Source organism: Perca fluviatilis, chromosome 20 (genome assembly GCF_010015445.1).
Source record: "Perca fluviatilis chromosome 20, GENO_Pfluv_1.0, whole genome shotgun sequence".
NCBI lineage: Eukaryota > Metazoa > Chordata > Actinopteri > Perciformes > Percidae > Perca > Perca fluviatilis.
In genome coordinates, this window is record NC_053131.1 from 24,112,126 (window position 1) to 24,132,162 (window position 20,037).

Genomic DNA, 20,037 nt, shown 5'->3' on the forward strand with positions numbered 1-20,037 from the left:
CAGAGCCGCTAGCCTGGCTGTAGACTCTCAGTCATGTTAGCGGTCTCTTCCTATATCAGTTGTCAAATTATCACCAAGAAGAACCATCTTTTATTCCAAGTTTTAATACCCTAAACAGCTTTGTTGATATCCGCCAATAAATTTGTAATTGGATGACTCTCATCATTAAACGTAATAATTGGGCTAAAGGATGCTCTAAAAAAATATTCCAAGAACACATAAAATTGACTATGTGGCTGGATTAAAACAAATCTCTGCCAGCAATCTCTAGCTCAAACTCCAATCTGTCACGTTAAAAAATGTCAACGGCAAACAAAAAAGATCCCTGCAAAGTAATCTTTTGATTTTACTTCAACATTAGGTAATGGGCAGATACGTTGCTGTTTAAGGTAGACTTGCTTGGCATGATTGATTGCTTTGATGACAGCATCAGCCATGATTACAGTTATTCATTTTGTTCAATTCATTTCACTCATTTAAAGGGTTAGGTTAGAAATTAGCAGAGTCGCCGCAACTGTTAAAAAACACAGTAATAAGGTTGACAGCTTGTCAAAGTGAGACTTGACTAATTACAGTTCTCATCTAACCTGGGGAAAAAAACAGTACAGAGCAGTTGCTGCTTGTGTTGTTCATGTCTAATTACTGTCAAGACAGGATGAGCAATCCCACAAATATCGTTCAAGTATGACAGCAGACACCCACTGACTGATGCCTTAACTTTTCTCTTGTGTTTTTTTTTTGAAGAAAATGTCTCTGCTACTGGTTATCAAAGACCACAAACCTACATTATGAAGCTTAAGTGGGCCTCAACAGCTATTAAACCTCATTTGCAGTATCAGCATAGTATTTTGCAAATTATACACAGTCTACTCTGGATCTTGCAGACGATAAGGACTCTCCCTGGAGACTGGGGGAAATGGCTCAATTTGGGCCTTTCAGACGCACTCACAGGGAGCTGTGCTTGTGCCTTCAGTCGCCAGCCTCGCCATCCCGCTTTATATAAGGCGGTTAGCTGTGTGGTATCTCCACCTGAAATCAGAAAGCACCAACAAAGAGTCAGGGTTCACGTCGAAAGATAGATCCTGGAGCTGGGAGGGGGCCTGGGGTGTTCAGACTTGGAGTTGTTGGAGTTGGGCAAGAATGCCTCGCTGGTGCCAAGTTTTATTTTGGTGTAGGTCCATTGCGAGAGCAATCTCAGAGTGTGTGGCATTATGGAGGACATCCAAACGGTTAAGATGGAATTCTCTGATTGTTATTGAGACCTGAACCCCACCGTTCCTGAAATGATCTCTATCAGCCAGCACTCCTTGAAGCGCAGCTATTCATTAAAGATGGTTATCGGTGGGTCTGAGACGAGAGCAGTGTTTTCAGCGTTTTTTCGACGTGTTCGTTCACAATTAAGACAACTTCAAACAGTCTCACAGGTATCCTTTTAGCTCCTTCAATGTCACAGAGAGAAAGGGGACTAATGAGCTTGCTCTCCTAAAGCGTACAGGGATACGAAATCGCCCAACATCCCATAACAAATAAACATAAAACACCTCACAGATGCAACAAAAGATCAAAGTAGCGCTGCAAGGAATTAACCGTGCTCAGCTCCCTTCGGACCCAGCGTAGCGTGAAGCTGCTATTATCTCTGTGAATGTCATATCTAGACCCTATATTTTCCATTGCTGAGTAGTGCCTATCTTGCAGCTGCAAATCTGCAGGATTTGTTCATGCAGTACAGCAGCTCATGCGTCAGTGTGGTTTAGCTGGATCTCATCTCTGTTGGTTACTTTCATGGTCGAGTGATTGCATGTTTTAGTTAGAAAGCGGGGTCATTCATTTTTCAGGGGTATATTTCTAAAAGTCTGAATTCATTATCAGCCTGTCAATGTTATGTCTCCTCTTTGACCTTTGATTGAAGGGTTTGATTGAAATTGCTTTTTGTGTAAAATCTCTTCTCTCTGAGCAGCTTGTGCACTCTTATTGACCTAATGAAGCAGCACACACTTCCTGGTTCATTACTGCATGCAGTAAGACAGAGGAGAGTGCGTTCAGAGATGTATGGTGGCTTGACTCAGCAGTAGAGGGCTCCCTTTTCTCTCTCAGCTTCTAATTCGACACTGGTCACTTCTCACAAGGAGATCACACAAATAACAGTACCTTAACTTTTATTATCCAAGGTTATTACTTATATTACCCTTTTGAGGGTCAGTCAGTTTTCACACTTTTATTTACACAATGAGCACAATATCCATGTATACTGCTGGTTTCTTAAAATAGCATCTGCATTTATTGAATCGCAGTTGTTATTTTTATTCTTTTGAACAACATACCGCCCTCACATGCTCCCATACAAAGTAAACCAACAATTTCTGCTCCAGCTCTGTATCTGAGAACTATTTCTCAAATCAAGTTGTCTGTTTTGATTGAGTGGGATGTTTGCCAGATAGGAGTTCCCCTGCCATTAATCTTACTGTGGGTCTGAGTGACAGACCGGATTATCAACTAAAACTTTCAGCCACTTGAGACTGCTACTGATGTTTGGCTTTCAAGAAGAAGAAAGAGTGGGAAACAATTCTTCTGGTGGAAAAGAGCAGACATTGGTGTAACTTAAGCATTGTGGAAACCCTCAGCAGCCCTGTAGCATTATCTGGACAAACTAATATTTGCTCTTAAGACAGAGCAAACACACTCATTTACTCTGGCTTTATTCAGTGCTCTGGCATTGTTGATGGATTAACTCTAATGATGAAATCTAACCTATCTTCTTAGTTTGATCTAAAGGTCTCACTTCTGAGAGTGCTGTGCATCAATCACTTCCAAGTGAAATTACTACAAACAATTTTCACACAAAGAAGCTGACAACAAATGGCATTTATTGGTTAAAGTTACTGACTAGTTGAAGTCAAATATATGAACTATAGCTGCGGACAAAGACAGGATCTTTGCTTACAAATTGCTCATCAGCTGCTTCACCATCAATGTGCACATTATTAAGAAGACAGCCTCCCACAAAGATGGAAACAAAATCAACAACAGTCTTTTTTTCAGCTGTGTTCAGAGGGATTGGAGATTTGCAGCAGTCTGAACATGAAAAAGGCGAGTAACGAGTTGGTTGGAAGTCTGACCACAGTGCGGTGCATCTCCGTTTGAGTCTGGTCTGCTTTGAATAAAAACTGATTTTCCTCCGCCCCTAAATTTAGTCTCCAAAATTACACACTCTTCAGAGCATTGTCGGAATGCACAAGACTTGAAGATCCTCCTTTCTCACCAGAGTGTAATGAAAAACTGCTTGTCGAAGACGCTGGTCATAAAGGCAAACACCTGCAATGATGAGACTGAGGGAATCAATCTTCCTTTATCCTGCCTATCAACACCAAATAGAGAAACTGGATTCTCCTGACCTCCCCGTTAGCTGCATGCGATGAAAGTAGACACAACTGCTTTGCTGCTTCAGCCAAGGAGGATGGATGGATGTGGGAAGAACCTCATACATACTGAAGAAAAACACAAAATAGCATGCAAAATACATGAATGATGCAAAGATCCACATTTGGATTATTTGCTTATTGTTCAATGTCTTGTTTTGCCCACTCACAGTTTGGTCATTAATTCATGCAACTTGACGAGGCAGCCAGGGACAATGAACAAGTGAATGAATGAAGTGATATATCATGTTGTAGCTTAGATTTTATGGAGAATGGCTTGGAATATATCAGTAATGATATGCATGCACATATGTTTCATATTTACTATGCTTTAAACTCCCTATACTTTCTTGGCAACATCAAACTGACTCTTTGTATTGTAATGTTGCACATTTGCCTTAATAATGTAGCATGGAAAAAGGGTGCCGGAGATAATGTGATTTTAGTCGTGCAAGAAGTAATCAGAAGTTAAAGGACCAGTACAACATTTTTAAAATATTTCATTACAAGTACAAGTCCTGCATTCACACTCAAGCACATAGCAAAATAAAATACTCGTTCTGCAGATAAATGGCCCCTGTCAGGGATATATTATTACATGATTAGATTATTAATACTGATGCATCAGTTCCTAAGTAGCATAGGGATTTGAGTAACAAGATCAATCTAACGAAGTCATTAAATGATTAATTATGGGGTATATTTTTATACTTTCTCTAATATTTGCTATTTTCGAAAATATTGCATAATTACCTCAGTTATTTAATGGAACCATCTGTTAAGTTTATAGGGGGTCACAAGTCAAAAAGGTTAGGAACCACTGGTTTAATCTTTAACAATGCATTACATTTTTTAATTTAAAATCTTTAGCTGTAAAGTAGTACTATCTAAAGCTGTCAAATAAATGCTGTGGAATAAAAATACTGTTAAATAATATTTCCCTCTGAAATGTAGTGGAGTTGAAGCATAAAGTAGCATAAAATGGAAATACTCAAGTACCTCAAAAAGTGTACTTATGTACAGTATTTAAGTAAATGTACCTACTTACTCTCTGTCACTGGCAGATTTTTTTTTTATTTCATGCATTTTAAGGACATGAAATATATATTGGTGGCCGATACCTTCTACATAACTTCATTTAAGAAGCTGCTTTTTATTGTTGAACGTGATTTTTTAGTTCTTTGGAAGCGGAATGATTCAACCTGCTGCACGGTGTATTTTGAGTGCAACCGAGCAGCACACCTTGCTTTTCCTGACGTGTTTTCATTGGGTTGACCAGTCAGTCTTGCAGGAACAAACTTTTCTTTGGGGGAAATGTAAGCCTTCCTCTAAGAATGTCCATGTTTGCATTTGCAGGTGGACCCAATATGGCATAATGGTGTATCCATACAGTGTTTTGTTTTTAATGGACAAAGTCTCAGCATTCTTTGGCACATATTGGCCCCCAAGTAAAACCTCGGCGAATTCATGTGTGTGTTTATTTGTTTTTTTTATTCCGTGTGACAGACAGCGAGACAGCCTTGGATTTCACTTATAGAGTAGCCGAAACCTTGTTAACTCAGTAATGGATAGCCCTGGTGTACACTGAGACATCCTCTTCATTCTTTTGCCACTGAAAGCAGGAAAAGAAGACAAGCACTTCCTCTATCACTCTGACACTCACCTTTTGTCTGTCTCAGCTAGCAAGGCACCACAAGCTGCTTTTTTAGCTGTGGAGATGGTTAACAGCTTTTCTGTGCCATTTCCCATGAAGACACAACGACATATTTAGCTTTATTGTGTTACTGTGGGGTAAACATGACTATAATGTCAAGTAACACAATATACAATACACTGTACATATACCATGTACACTTATGTATGATGTCTTACTTTATCGAAACATTTTGCAAATATCCATGTTTCTATTCAAACCTTACTTGTGTTGTCCTACTTTAATTTACAAGGTAGGAATCAATGTTAAATGTTGACCTGGCACTAAATAATTGTTTGGATAAAACTGGAGTCCACACAGCGTCGAAAATACACCTCAACTGCAATATTTTTTTTTTGCAAAACATACCCGCTTTCTTTACTAAGCCACTAAAATAGTCCTCAGCCAGAGAACAGAAAAATGATTGTGTTTCTCATTAGGGTTTCACACCATGACAGACAGAGTATTGGAGCTGAAAGACAGAGGGCTCACTAGACAATTGAATGCAGTTTAAGCATTTCTGCAGAGGCCCACCTTGCTATTGTGGCTTGGAAGTGTGACTAGTAGTTGAATCAGTCTGCAGTGGAGGGTGATGACTGAGATGACTGAGCTCTCCAGTACAGAGTTGACACCCACATGGCTTTGTATCTTGTCTGCAGAGGAGTCCGATATATTTTCAGAAAAGAAATGTGTTACTAAGTATCTTTATATCTAATTATTTAATATTACATTATCGTACTAGCAGTATCAACTAAACAAAAGTAGTGTGTAACAATTTGCCTTTACAGAATTCAGTGGTGTGGTTTTATTGTTTTGATATGTAGACCCATTTCATTGTATTTACATATGGCATAGAATAGAAATGTAAGAAATGAGATACATCTGATATAGTGGTCTATATGACATGGACACAATATCCATATATTTTAATTTAAGATGTAGATTATATATATTCATGCACAACACCTCTGCACAAGTGGCAGAAAGTACTTTACTTAAGTACTGTAAGAACAGTTTTGATGTATACTTTAGTTTGCTTCAGTATTATCATATAATGCTGCTTTATCCCTCTACTCCATACATTCATTTTGTATTTCTTACATTTATCTGACAACTTAAGTTACTACTTTGTTTGCAGATTTCAAATAAAAAACAAATCAGCTTATGAAATAAGATACGTTGTTAAAGATGAAACTGAATCAATCAAATATTTCCACTTTGACAAAATACAACATATAAATGCTGCTTATACATTCACATGTCAGTAAATATGGTAATATACATCTAACACTATGAAAGGCCCCTCTGAATAATGAGTACTTTTACTTTTGATACTTTAACTACATTTTGTTGATAGTAGTAAGATTTGGGTGCAGGACTTTTACTCATAATGGAGAATATTTAACATTGTGGTAGTTGTATTTGTATTTAAGTAAAGAAGACTTGTTCCACCGGTGTTCTTCAGGTTTTTGGTTTCATATATTTTTATGCAGGGCAATATTATTTGATTATTATTTGTGTGTGTATGAGCTGTTGAAGCAACTTTCCCATCTGTTACTACGCCAAGACAAAGCCCACATGGCCGGCCTTAGTTTGCATTTTAATGCATTCCTCATATGAAAATATTAACCTCAGTTTCAACAGCACAACCCTATGCAACTGTACTGTGTAATGATTCAAATAATAACTAAAATATCAAGTATTCTCCTGTGTTGCTTATACCAAGCACATTTCAAATTCAACCAGTTTTTGAATTTCCTCTTCCTCTTAAATGCACATTATGCCATGTTGTCTTTCGTTATTTTCATATTGGGGTGATGTCATTTGGCTTGTGGAGCTGTATACTCCCTTCCCAGTGGAGTGGCTATATCAGACCCTTCATTCAGTTTAAAGCCATGTTTTCGCCATGCCAAATTAACAGCCACCCTTTGGGTCAATGCTGCGTGCAAGTGTTGAGATGGCAGAGGCGTGTCTGAGTGAAAAGCACCAACAACAGCAACACGCATGGTTTTCCACAACTGGCTCCACTCCGTGTTCTTCAAAGGGCCCTCTTCCTCCCTCCCCACCCGGGGCTTTCTGGGCCTCGCTACTCACGGACAGACCAAACAGAAACATTTGCTGTTTAAACCTGATGACAGTGTCAATATGGGAAAGGTCAGACAGTTATGTATGTATTTTATTTCATCCCGGATGTTGCTAAATCAAATAGGTCACGTAAGTTTGTGTTGATTTAGACGTGAGTCTGTCCTGGTTATCGGTCAACAAGTTCCTTAGAATTTGACACTTCATGGGTGCTAGCAGCTCTGACTGGCGCTGTTGTCACAAACGCTTAGGGAGTGGCAGCAGATGGGCACGGTCAAAAGGTTGATTAATGACAGTCAGTGCTGTTTCCTTTTCACCTATTGTTGCGTTATCTGTACAACTCACTACACGGCAAAAACATTCACTCCTGGTCCTATACGGTATTTAACAACAGGTTCTGCATGCTTTACACCTGTACTACAGACCAGTGTGCTCTACTTTCTGTTATCTCATCTGAATACTGAGGTGATGCCCATACACCACCCACACACTGAGTTATTATTTGCCTCTTTTAAACCCTGGTCACACACACACACACAAACTATCTGTGTTACCATGATGATGTTGCCCCAATCAAACTTTGTAATTTTCTCCCATTTATGGCGTCAAAATTTCATCTTGAACTTTGAATCCATCTGTATGAATTAGATAAGCTTCATTTATTCTGTAGGTCCCATTGAGATCAAGATCTTTTTTGTAAAAGACACAAATTACTATTATAGTTTATACAAAATCCCAACAAGATGAGTCAGGCACACAATTCATCACGCACTCAAATTAAAAATATGATTTTCAAAAAAGGAATGAGGGATGAGGTTTTCATAAAGGAAAACATACGTACTTGCATACACACAAAAGATACCACCGTGAAAAACCTGCCTCACACAGTGAGATGTGTGGCAGGTTTTCATGGTGGTATTTTTTTTCCCTTGCATGACCATCAACTAGTTTATTATTTTCCTATTTACTTTGACTGCAGGAAATCTAGGTCTCTGATATAGCTACAAGGCCTTCTTATTTCGCCTGAAGCCAATTCATTAATTATTTCTTGAACCTTTTAAATATTTATATTATATATATATCTATAGATATCTATAGATATCTATAGATAGATATATAGCGTTTCCCGTTATACACAATTGAATTCATTATATTCAAACAAGCAAGGATATGACTTTGTGACCTCTGATGTGACAGGCTGAACCCTAACCGTAACCCTTATCCTCCACTGGAAGGTGTACAGATGGCATATTATCAGAATGGCAGTTTAAATTGTAGGAACTTTTTTGGGTCATTGATACAGTCCAGTTAAAATAGAAAAGAGGAATCTCTTAATGCCGTTGAAGTTTGCATATTTATAGATAGATAGATAGATAGATAGATTTTATTGATACCAAAATAAATGGAAAATTCCAGTGTTGCAGCAGCTAAATATCAGACACACAGCACATATACAGAATATACATGAAATAATAGGCTACAATATACATGAAATAATAATATATACATACATTTATACATACTTATATATACTTATATTTATATATATATAGCCTATTTATGCCCTCAATCATAGACCTCTTGATGTGTTCTTAATAAACTATTAAGAACACATCAATGAGCTACACTGTTGCACTGACTGAAATGTTCTTTTATTAACATTAACACACACACACACACACACACACACACACACACACACACACACACACACACACACACACACACACACACACACACACACACACACACACTGTAGTTTATTTTGAGTCAATCCCCTTTCAGTGAATACTTCAAATACAGCATAACGTGTATTTTCTCCACAGCTGAAAATAGTCCCCAATTTACTACTGTTTGAGTAGTGTTTGCAATAAATTGCAATGCCCAGCTGTTTGAGAAGATTACTTGGCATATTAACAAGAAAAGAAAATATATGTTTGTGACTTATGTTTAAAGATTTACATCTTCCGTAGGAACTAATGGGCTTTGAGCCGAGAGGCACAGACAGGGTCGAGAAGTCACTAAGTATTGCGAGATGGATTAACGCATTGCTGCTTTGATCTTGCATTGGTATATGTTGACAATAACAAAATATAGATTAACATCAGCCAAAAAAATTTATGAATAAATATATATATTTTTTTTAAACTAAGTATATTCCAGTGCATCTAAACACAGAGACATCTATTCACTCATTTCAGAGATCTAACTTCTTGCAGGATTTTCCCTTCTAAACCAACAGACAGTACGCTGGTTTACCACTCACATTTTTGGGAGAAGAGTCATCATCTTATTATCACCTAATAATAATTTGAGCCAAAAATTAACTTGAAGGCAACCCTTAAATCCAACTCCCCATAGCTTTTTCGCTGGTAGCCTTTGGCATGCGTGTGGCAACATTTAGCACAGTATATGTTACAGCACACTTTAAATAAGTCACAGATGGGCAGTAGGGCAGAACATTAATTCTATAGTCTCCACAAATGAGAGAGGATCCTCCTGCACAGAGGACTGTCTCTCTGTCTGTGCCCAGATCTTCACGAAAATAGATTTCCACTAAAAAACTGCTGACAAATTTCCATAATGAGGGTTTTGACTTTCCAGTAAAGAACTGCACACTCCCTCTAAATGTTGATATTTACATAACCATTACTGATCCTACACACAAATTACAAGCGCTCTTAGTTTTACAAAAATATACCTGCCTTCATTCAGTATTTTCAAAGCATGCATTTTAATTGTGTTTGCAAACATAATTTCATGCTCTTTTAGTCATCTGTATATAACATTCCAAGTTGGGCTCTGCAATTCAATGTGATGTTGTGGTTATTCTCTTTATTGCTGTATCGTTGTATCCTCTGAGGACCCAAAACAGCGACGGAATCTACTGAGAGCAAATGTGAAATGATACGTTTTCATTTAGAAAGCCAAATGTCATCATCATGTCTCTGTCCCTTTTGCTTTTAGAGCAGTTGGTTGATGTGGTTAGCTGGCAGAGCAAGTAAGAACATGGGAGGGAGACATTTATCATCCTCTAGACTACAAAGCTGTAACTCTGGCTGCTTGGAAATCCTGTGGACAGTCAGTGGAAAAAAAGAAAGTCAATGGTGATTGCATTACAAGGATGACATCGTTACAGACCCGCTGCTTTGGTGTATTAGTTTTGGGTGGTAAAAACATGAATGCATCACTCACAAATTGGCCAAATACCAATATTGATCTTGTTATTCTGTTCATGTCAACTGTCGGTAAGCCTTTATAATTTTCTCTACACGCACTGTTTCATTTTCTCCTGTTCATTAAATGTGCATCCAATTCATACATGGGCGTATATTTCGGGGGGGATGCAGGAGACATGCATCCCAATATTTAGAAGAGGTAGATTTGAAAGACAACCCACTCCCCACAAGAGGTAAAAATAACTGTTCAGGGGGCTCAAAAATGAACGGAAAACAATAATTGTGTCTACTTGTGCTACATCTAGGGGTTAAAGAATACAACAGTGTGAAAAATAAAGATGTGATTTCTTGTGATTTCATGTCTTTTATGTATAGATCTAAACTTTGGAGCGTATGGCTTTAACCAGGTCTCATTCTCTAATAGATTTGCTGTTGAGATGTACATGATTCCTAAAAATACATCGCAAAACGCAATAGTATAATAATAATAATAATAATAATAATTCCCTTAACGTAAATAAAGACATTTGCACCATTAATTGATGGTGGCACAAATTATTGCATACAAATTCACCCAGACCCCCGGTTATAATGTGTCCCCATCATTGTTCAAACAAAACCTACGATCCTAAATTTGTACAATGTAAACGTTAGGCTGGCAGCTATGGCAAGAATTTTTATTCAGGACTTCATTACTCAAGAAAATGATATCCTGCTTGTCAAAGGCCATGACAAGCACATGTTTCAGCATTTTACATGTTTGCATCCACCATGTTTCCATGGTGAGTCAATTCACTTGAAATTTCAGACAAAAACTGTTGACACAGGCTTTTCTTTTCAGAATTTGACAGTTTGCCAACTTGCCACTCTCTCTTTTTAAAAGGTTTCTCATGTATCTTTCTCAGCTTTTTCCAAGACCTGTCTGGCTTGCCATGTCGCCATGTCCTAAGATGCTCTCTTGTTGACTTTGAGTCATACAAAGGCAGAGAAGTAAGTGAGTGAATGACTCCTGCCCAGCCTGGGGTAGTTTCCCCCTCAACATAAAAAGTACAGATAATGTAAAATGTCTTCAATCATACCCAACAAAGTGTCCAACACATAAACTGAACTTTGGTCTCAACAGAACACTCAATCCTTCCAGTACACTTGGCAGACATTGATGAATTGATACAGTTGAAGATGGGATTGCCTGTTCTTGCTTTTTAAGTAATCTCTGTCACCATTTTCCTGCCTGGATTATTAATACTGCTTAATATCATATCCATTAGGATCAAGGAGACCAAGTATTTATCCATCTCTCCAAGTGTCTGTTTATGATTGTGGCATTTGAGAATCCTTTCAAGTTTGAGTTGCAGAGGTAACACTCTCAAGAACCTGGAGTAAGAGCAGTGTACAGTGTTTAAGTCTGGGCATCTGCACACTGTTGTGTGTCACTAGTTTCACTGAAGGTTTGGCATGCAACTTCCTTATGTTTTGGGTCCAACCCTTACTCCAAATATAGCCTACATATTACAGTGGACACCAAAATATGTAACCAACATGTTGGCAAAATATTGTATAGTGATAATGAAATAGCTGTGTATATGTTAATAGCACACATGTTTTACCTTGTGAATAAATAACATCATTAGAAAAAAATAGAAATGAAAGGATGGCTCAGTGGGAACTATTTAACAATGTTCAAAACACACAAATCCTAATGGTAATTCTGGGTTGACAAAAGTGGCCTCACTAGCACATTGGCACATTGCACCCATCTAAAAGTATACACATTAAAAATAAAGAAATATTATGTTTTTTGTGCTCTGTATCAATAAGAAACAACTAAAACTAGCTTACCTGCTGCGCCTCCAACACAGAGGGTCTGCAGAAGACGCAGTGGGGGGTATCACTTGCTGCCCTGATTGATGACCACAGGTCCCAAAGGAAGTAACCCCGCCACCATGAAGGAGTGTTTTCTGAACCCCAAGTGGTATCCGGGAAAACAGACGACGACTCCAGTCAGGGAGCGTGTATACTCATAGGCCATCTTAATGTTTGGATATACTGAGTCATTTGGGATTTTGCTAAATAAAGGGGAAAGGAATCAATGACTGCAAAATAGAGCTCAGAGGGCACCCAAATTCCAGGGTGTATCCTTAAACCTGCTATTAAAACTGATCAGTGTGACACGTCAATGCTTTGTCTTTTGTTTGTAGGATCATAAATCCTGTTAATAAATTACTTCCGTGTTTCTAGGATCCCTTTTCAGAACTCTCAACAATTTTCCATATCAGTCAAAACTCAAAAGTTACTGCTGACCTTTAAGCGAGGTTGATTATTGCTGCACATTTGACATCATACTTGCATGTGGGCTTGGCAGGTAAAATCCATTAGCATTTATGTTTATGTTTTATGACCACAAAATTAGGAACAACTTTTTAAAGCCCAACAACATGTTCAAAAAGCACATTGTTATCTCTAGTTTGAAAGTAACCCATATATAGTAATACTACTGTCAGGCCTTTTTCATGAACATTTCTTTGTTCTTAAGTTCCCAACTGTCTTCCATAGCCATAATCAAGAAAACAATCAAAATATACATATCTGTAAATCCACAGTCAGTGAGAGTAGCCTGAAATGTTCTTTGTTTGGGATGAAGAGGGTTTGTAATTAACACAATCGTATGTCCATATGATAAATAACTGAATTCAATATTCATCTTTATGATAAATGCAGGAGTTACTCTCCAAATTGATCCTCCCTCCAGTCTCACGTTTTGTTTTTTGAGTGTTAAAAACCCTGAAGGGGATTTGGCTGATCAGGTTTATCATTGTTTACAAAAGCAGATGCAATCAATAGTCTCATTGAATGAGCCATGTCTCAGCTGAGTGGAAACCCAGGCAATGTACACTATTTCTTGATCTAAAAGATCTGGGCCTAATGGGCCTATATGTTTGGAACTATAAAACAGTGTTTTTAGCATTACATATTTCATTCATAAAGAACTCCTGACACCAAAAAGGGAAGAACACTATACTGAATAACATATTGTGTCTGGTTGCATTCACACTGAAGGTGCTGTTAAATCCCACATAAATTCTCAATCTTACTCAATCAAACTTTACTGGTTCCTCACCAAACCAACCGTTTTGCACATATTCCCCCTGACCTCACCATCCTGCATCATGTCACAATGTGGTGATGTGGAGCAGGCAGCACCTTAGAGTCCAGTTTAATCATTGAAAGTATACTAGTTGAAAGTTGCCTAGACAAACAAATGACCTACTATAAAAAAATGTCATATGTTAAAAAAAATATGTATTTTTCTTTCTATTGCTCCGAGGTAATTTTGGTTCACAATGAGATTAGATATACAATATTAAAAATGAACTGTAAATTCAAATTTATGACAGGCTAGACGTGTGTTATCTCGATTAAAATGTTGGACTGCTGATATTAATTAAAGGAAATTAGTAAAAGTATTTGTTGTAAGTAGAACACAAATTCAAAAACTAGGCCTACTCAACTTTCACAAATCCAATCGATATGACAAAACGAATTTTTTTTGATGACATTTTAGCCAAGAGGTTATTTTGCTAATTAAGGCCACATAACACAGCATTGAACTTTTCTTTGAAGGGATCCAATGTTTTAAAAATTATAATAATAATTCCTATGAAAACATATCTGCATCGCACAATATTATTATTAATATTAATTATGTATAATATTTTGGTAGTAGTGTACAAAAGCGTCGTACAATAGACAAAGATCGGGTCGGTTGACCACCCCAAAAAAACAGAAGCCACATCATAGAATATGATTGTCGCAAATATCAGTGAGGAGCAGTTCTAAGAAAGGCTGTGAGGAGGCTTTCTGTTGAAACAAACAGGCCACAGGAATTAACAGTTTAGACTCTAAACTGGTCATTCCTGTGGCCTGTTTACCCTCTAAACCTTAGAGAGTGAGCAGACCTAAAGGCCGGTAAGGGGAAAGTCTCGTTATTTGTATACGGGAAAACATATCTCTGGGCAAGCCCCTGTGCTGCATGCGGGTAGATTTGGACTGTAAGCTGCTCTCCTGTAGGATACACAGCGTTCATTAACGTGCATGATCAGGTCTCTGATTTCCATCATGGCAGGTATCATTTACAAGTGAGATAGCATCAGCGGAGGCGCCCAGTCTGTGGACGTGTTACACCTGAGTCAATAAATGACTTAGGTAGTGTTGTAATGACCCAATAAAGGCCTATTTCAATTCCCTTAGGTTCAAATGTTATGCAAAAACTTCGATTATTCACTTATTATATGATCAAATGTAGGCTATTTTTTACGAAACTTCCAGAAAACAAAATGTCACTGATCGAACTTCCATTCAGAGAAAGTCATGTTTCTGTTCCTTCCAGTTGGAAAACGGACAACGATTGGTATACCCCTTTAAGACATTACCAAAAGTCACTTTTTGAAGTTAGGGAGCCGATACTTTATCAGGGAAACTTAAATTTCCTGTATTTTAAGCTGATATCATCAACAACTAACTTCCATGACTTAGACATTAACCAACGATATGAACCAAACAATATACTTCGTGCCCTTCATGGATCTATACTGAAACATATAAACTAGGACCACGTGGCATTTAAGACAGCCTTTATTTATTTTTTTATATATTTACAATGAAATTATAAAAATATATAATTAAAGCTTTGGCAAATATTTTACATTTAGACAATTTACCTCTTTGTTCACATAGTTGAGTCACTGTAGAATCGAGATCATGGCCACAAATTATGATAATATAATATATGGCGGATTACAGAGTAGCCCTTTGGTTTTTTATAATTAAACATCAATGACAGAGTGGACTGACAAAAGTGTATTTAAAAAAAATTAAAACTGCAGTCTCCATACGAGAATATACAGTATAGCAACATGAAGTATTTCAAAAAAAATTGGGAGGGAAAACACCGATGTATCCATGCAAACTTACATTCATATGGCCATAAGGCCGATAAAGCTATACTGTATTCATAACGAATGTGAATAGGCCTGTGTTTGACTGTAAGCTGCAAACACTCGGAGAAACGAGCCGTTACTGTTCAGACTTACTGTTGGAGTTGTTGAAAAGAGTTCAGTTAAATGGGTCTGGTAATTAAGGTGGTGTAAGTCCCGGTTATGATGATGAGGTAGGGAGACTGAGTCCATGCACACTGTTCAAGTCTTCATGTTGCTGCTGCTGCTTGCTCAGGGGAGTGGGCGGTTTTCTGTCTCCTGCACAACACAAACAAGACCTACAGTTCACCTGTGCACGCCATTTCAAGTCAAATTATTATTTACACCTTGATAAAAAACATTCGTTTAACGCGAGTTATTTCACCTACAAGTTAGAGCAGATCTGAAACGAACTATTCAGAAATACACAAACAAGCAGTCTCTTTAACAGAATGAAGCTTCTCTTCCATTTGATGTGTGTAAAAATGTCCTCGGACCACCTGGTAGGCCAATTCTGGAAGGTCAAGATTTAATGATTGGCGTATAATTACGCTTCATTTGGGATTTGGTAAATGTTTACACTCGTTGCAGTCGTTGTTTATTGCGAAAGTGAGTGTGCGTGAGAAAGGCACGGTGGAGGGAGAGAGACTGTACGGTCCTCTGCGTACATGAAGACTATAACATAATAATACTAATATACATATTGCACTGTAAAAAAAAAAATCCATTCAAATATAAAGCAACTGCATCCCAGAGAGATTTTTTTTTTCTCACATCTTTCACCAGTTTTTACATTAAACTGTGCTGCCAGTCCCACTCCGTATACCTTCTCGGGCCTGATGCTTGAAGTTCATCGGCGAGTGGATCTCCCCTGCATGCATGCTCATCCCGCCGCCTGGGTGGGACAGGGTCGGGCTCTGCGGCTGCCAGTGGTGGTGACCCGGGGCCACGTATCCGCCTGCTGCTCCACTGTACACCCCGTACTGGTTGGTGGGAGAGTACGCACACGCCGAGACATAACTGGACAGTGTCGAGGAGGGCTGCAGGCAAACAGATAAGACACAGACAAAATAAGCACGACAAAAAAAACCAAACGCACAGCGCTTATAAATGTATGTGACAGTGACATGTGGCCTCCAGCAGTGCTTCTCAAAGACTGTCTGAGTAGGTTAGAGGAAATTGAGGAATACAGTGCATTCACTATAATTTAATTCACCATAAATACGACTAATTAGAGTATGTTTACACAGATGGATTCCGTCTGTCTGTCTGAGTCCTTAAACAGAACATTTAATCGACAGTAACAAAATGCCCTCGAGTCTCAGGGCTAGAATCTTATCAAGCAGAGTTCTGTGGCCTTAAATGACTCAGTCTGAGGGTCCACAGATATGGAAACTTTTCACAACTCTGCCACAGACCTTTGTAGCGAGAGCACTAATTTGAAGGCCTCTGCCCATTTTGGCACTAAACATGTTTCCTACAAAGAAAGGAAAATGGCGCAATTACAGCAATGCAGAGGGAACAGAGTTGGTGTAGAAACGTTACAGGCTGTACACATGTTCAGATATGTATTTACCTGAGCGTATTTTATGTCGGCGTCTATGGCTGACTTGTCAATCCCGTTGACCGTGTGAGCAGCGGGGAAAGCTGCTCTGTTGACGCTACTCCAGTCCTCCATTTTTGGTGGATATCCCTCTGCCCCAGCAATGGCTGATTTAAAAAACAGTAACTTCATGTCAAAGATGTAGCAAACGTAAAAAATGCTCAAAACAACGCAGTCCTATTTAGCTTTATAATTAATGACATAAATTATAGACATATTTAAAGCGCTTTACGCATGAGCCTATATAGACTACAAAACACATTTCATTTTCAAAACAGCAGGCCTATGTAAAATGATTTTGATGTTAGGTTAAATCAAACAATCACAAAATAAAATATCAAAATTAATATAATTATCAATATAGTGCGTTGTTGTTTGTATTACGTGTGTATTATAAAAATAGCCCTGGGTTTGTGACAAAATACTCAAATACAAAACAGAAACACAAAAAAACCGATAACGTTGGAAGGACAACATTTTATTACCTATTATAAATATTCTTTTCTTATTTAAACATGTATATTAATAATAAGGTAGGCTTATCGTATAAAACCCTGTATGTTGTGTTTGCGTAAAAGAAGCAACATTCTCGTAAAAATAGGTTTATAGCATCGAGCTATTTCAATCAGAAAAAAAGAGTTAAAATATTTAATTTCGCACACATTTTGTTTAAATTAATTTGGACTTTATTGCACAAAAAAAACACTGGGTCACGCGACTTAACACTGGATAAAAACTGACTAAAGGACCAGAAAGGCAAAGAAAAAAATGGCTGTAATGACTACTTGAGGGATTAGAAGGGATCTAGCAGGTGAGCAAGGTGTTTGCAAATGCATCATCCATGAAAAGGCCTTTTGAGAGTGGCCTAATGCTTTCTGGCTGAATGGTGAAAACGGAGGCCTGCACGACTTCTAATGGACACATTGTCCTGCCTGTTGCCTGAACCGGTTGTACGGAGTGCTATGGCGATTCATCATGCTGAATAACACACTAATAACCAGCGGCACGGGTTTATTATGCTCTGATGTGAGGACAGTGAGAGCTAAAAGCTTATGGCACAGAGACGCACAGGCCTACGATTTCTCCCAGAGCAGAAAGTGCTTGTTTTCCTCACCTGCAGGATCCATGAAGGCTCGTATACCGAGGATGTTGCTGACGGTGTGTGCAGAAGGCCAGCCCCTGGATATGCTCATATGTCCAGCCGTCATCGGTACTCCAGGAGGGCTGCCCATTTTAGTGCCAGTGGGCGACATGGTGTTGGGGTAGGAATATGGGTATATGTGGTTGTAGGAGAGCCCGACCTGCGCGGAGGCTTGCTTACTGCTCTCATACTGGTTGGGCTGGGAGAGATTTCCAATCTTGTTGCGTAAAATCCTGCTGATCGAGCTAACCGACGGCACATTGTACTTGTCACAAACTCCATCTGCCAAAAGCCTGTCCCGGATCTCCCAGGCAAATATCCCGGGGTCGCCTTGTTTGTATTCCCTGATATTTTTCACCACGTTAGGCGTCGTGACCCGTGGTTTGCTTCCACCGATGGCACCGGGTAAGATGGAGCCCGTCTCGTTGTACCTCGCCAAAATCTTGCTCACGCAGCCGTGGGAGACTCGGAGTTGCCGGCTTATATCGCAGGGTCTGATGCCGAGCTGAGCCAGCTCCACTATTCTTAACCGTATGGCATTGGGCAGGGGTCGCCCATTGACGAACACGCCGCCTAACTGGTTCACCTCTCCATAGTTTTGCTCTGCAGGAGAATAGAGATAGACAAGTCACATATTTACACTGCATGAATGCATTTCTGACATAGAGGCTATAGAAAAAAAATATATAATATCCTCATGTTGCCATTGTAATTCACATATTCTGCCACTAAATATATTTCCATAAAACCATTATATGTATTTATTATTAAGAAACAACTTTAAAATGCTGCGTCAGTTTGACACAGGCCAGCTCCTGCAATTAACACCATAAACTGAAGTAACAGAGTTGTATAACATGTGTCAGCCTACACAGAGTGGTAATCGCTGGTTGGTACCCGCTATTTTGCAACTTTACAAAAGTGTGTAAATTATTTCTGGCTGAGTTTCCCTTCCACTATGCCTGCACACACAACAAAAAACAACATCAAAAATGGCGAGCTTGAGGAATTGACACTCGGGAGCTCTTCAAAGACATACTTTTCTTAGCGTAATTGGTGGTGTGATTCCATTTAAGATGTAAAGCTTTTAACAATGCCTGCTGAACAGCTGGGAAAAATCCACCATGAAATCAACATGACAAGCTGTCGTCAAAAGACACTCTTCATTTGCGCTTTATCTGAACTTGGAGAAGAACAAATACAATGCTTATTTCTGCCTTTACGCAGGCGTGGTGAGCCTGGATACGCTTCCATAAGCTCCCTGCCAGTGAAGCATGCAGATGGTAACACGGGCTTACCCATTTGCCTATATGTTTCGAGATGCCGGGAAATATAGGTGCCCCTTCAAACGGCTGAATGTGTCCGAGCGAAGGCAGCGAAGGAAGGGGAACGGGAGGAATGAGCCCCAGAAAAGGAAAGATAGACCTCTTAAAATCTCCACCGAGTGTAGCGCGCCCCTTTCTCTTTTTGGAAACAAGTGACTGCAAGGTACAATGGCACCAAAGTGATCTTCATCCGATAAAAGCAAATTGGAGTTATCCTGCAGAGTCCGGCGTCTGCTGGAATTAATTTGACGCGTCCTCCACGTCAATCGTTGCTGTTATACGACGAGCCTCTGCTTAGGTTTCATTGGTCGTCCTGCACAAGGAATTCTGTCAGCCAATGCAAACCCCATCCGGTTGGGGCGATGCAGCCTCCTTGAATATTTTGCATATGGGAAGTGGCAGAAAGGAAAGCGTTTCATCCAACATGCAGCCTTCTGGTAAGGACTTATACATCATAAGAGATATATAGCCTACACTGGGATGACAGTGGAGAGTAAACCTTCCTGGACTGGTATACCAGTGTTTTATATTGGTAATATATGTGCATCAGAGGGAGTGCATGTTTTATATAAAAAATAACATCAATACACGCTTGTGGATGAGACTGGCATGTTGGCTAGTTTGA

General features: G+C 38.9%; 1 protein-coding gene across 1 annotated transcript; it reads right to left on the bottom strand.

Annotated features, from left to right (window-relative positions):
- Positions 1–15,005: 15,005 nt before the first annotated feature.
- pax1a (paired box 1a) lies at positions 15,006–19,656 on the bottom strand. The gene is made up of 5 exons (XM_039785331.1): positions 19,386–19,656; positions 18,061–18,690; positions 16,920–17,053; positions 16,170–16,383; positions 15,006–15,622 (listed from the first exon to the last, which is right to left on the bottom strand). Exons 1-5 carry the CDS (start codon positions 19,387–19,389, stop codon positions 15,525–15,527), a joined length of 1,080 nt encoding a protein of 359 aa, XP_039641265.1. The 5' UTR covers positions 19,390–19,656; the 3' UTR covers positions 15,006–15,524.
- Positions 19,657–20,037: the final 381 nt, after the last annotated feature.

Coding starts and splice junctions, on each gene's coding strand:
- pax1a (XM_039785331.1), bottom strand. Junction 16,384..16,919: donor CCGACATAAAATACGCTCAG/GTAAATACATAT, acceptor GTTTGCCTGCAG/CCCTCCTCGACACTGTCCAG. Junction 15,623..16,169: donor CAAGCATCAGGCCCGAGAAG/GTATACGGAGTG, acceptor TGTGTTGTGCAG/GAGACAGAAAACCGCCCACT.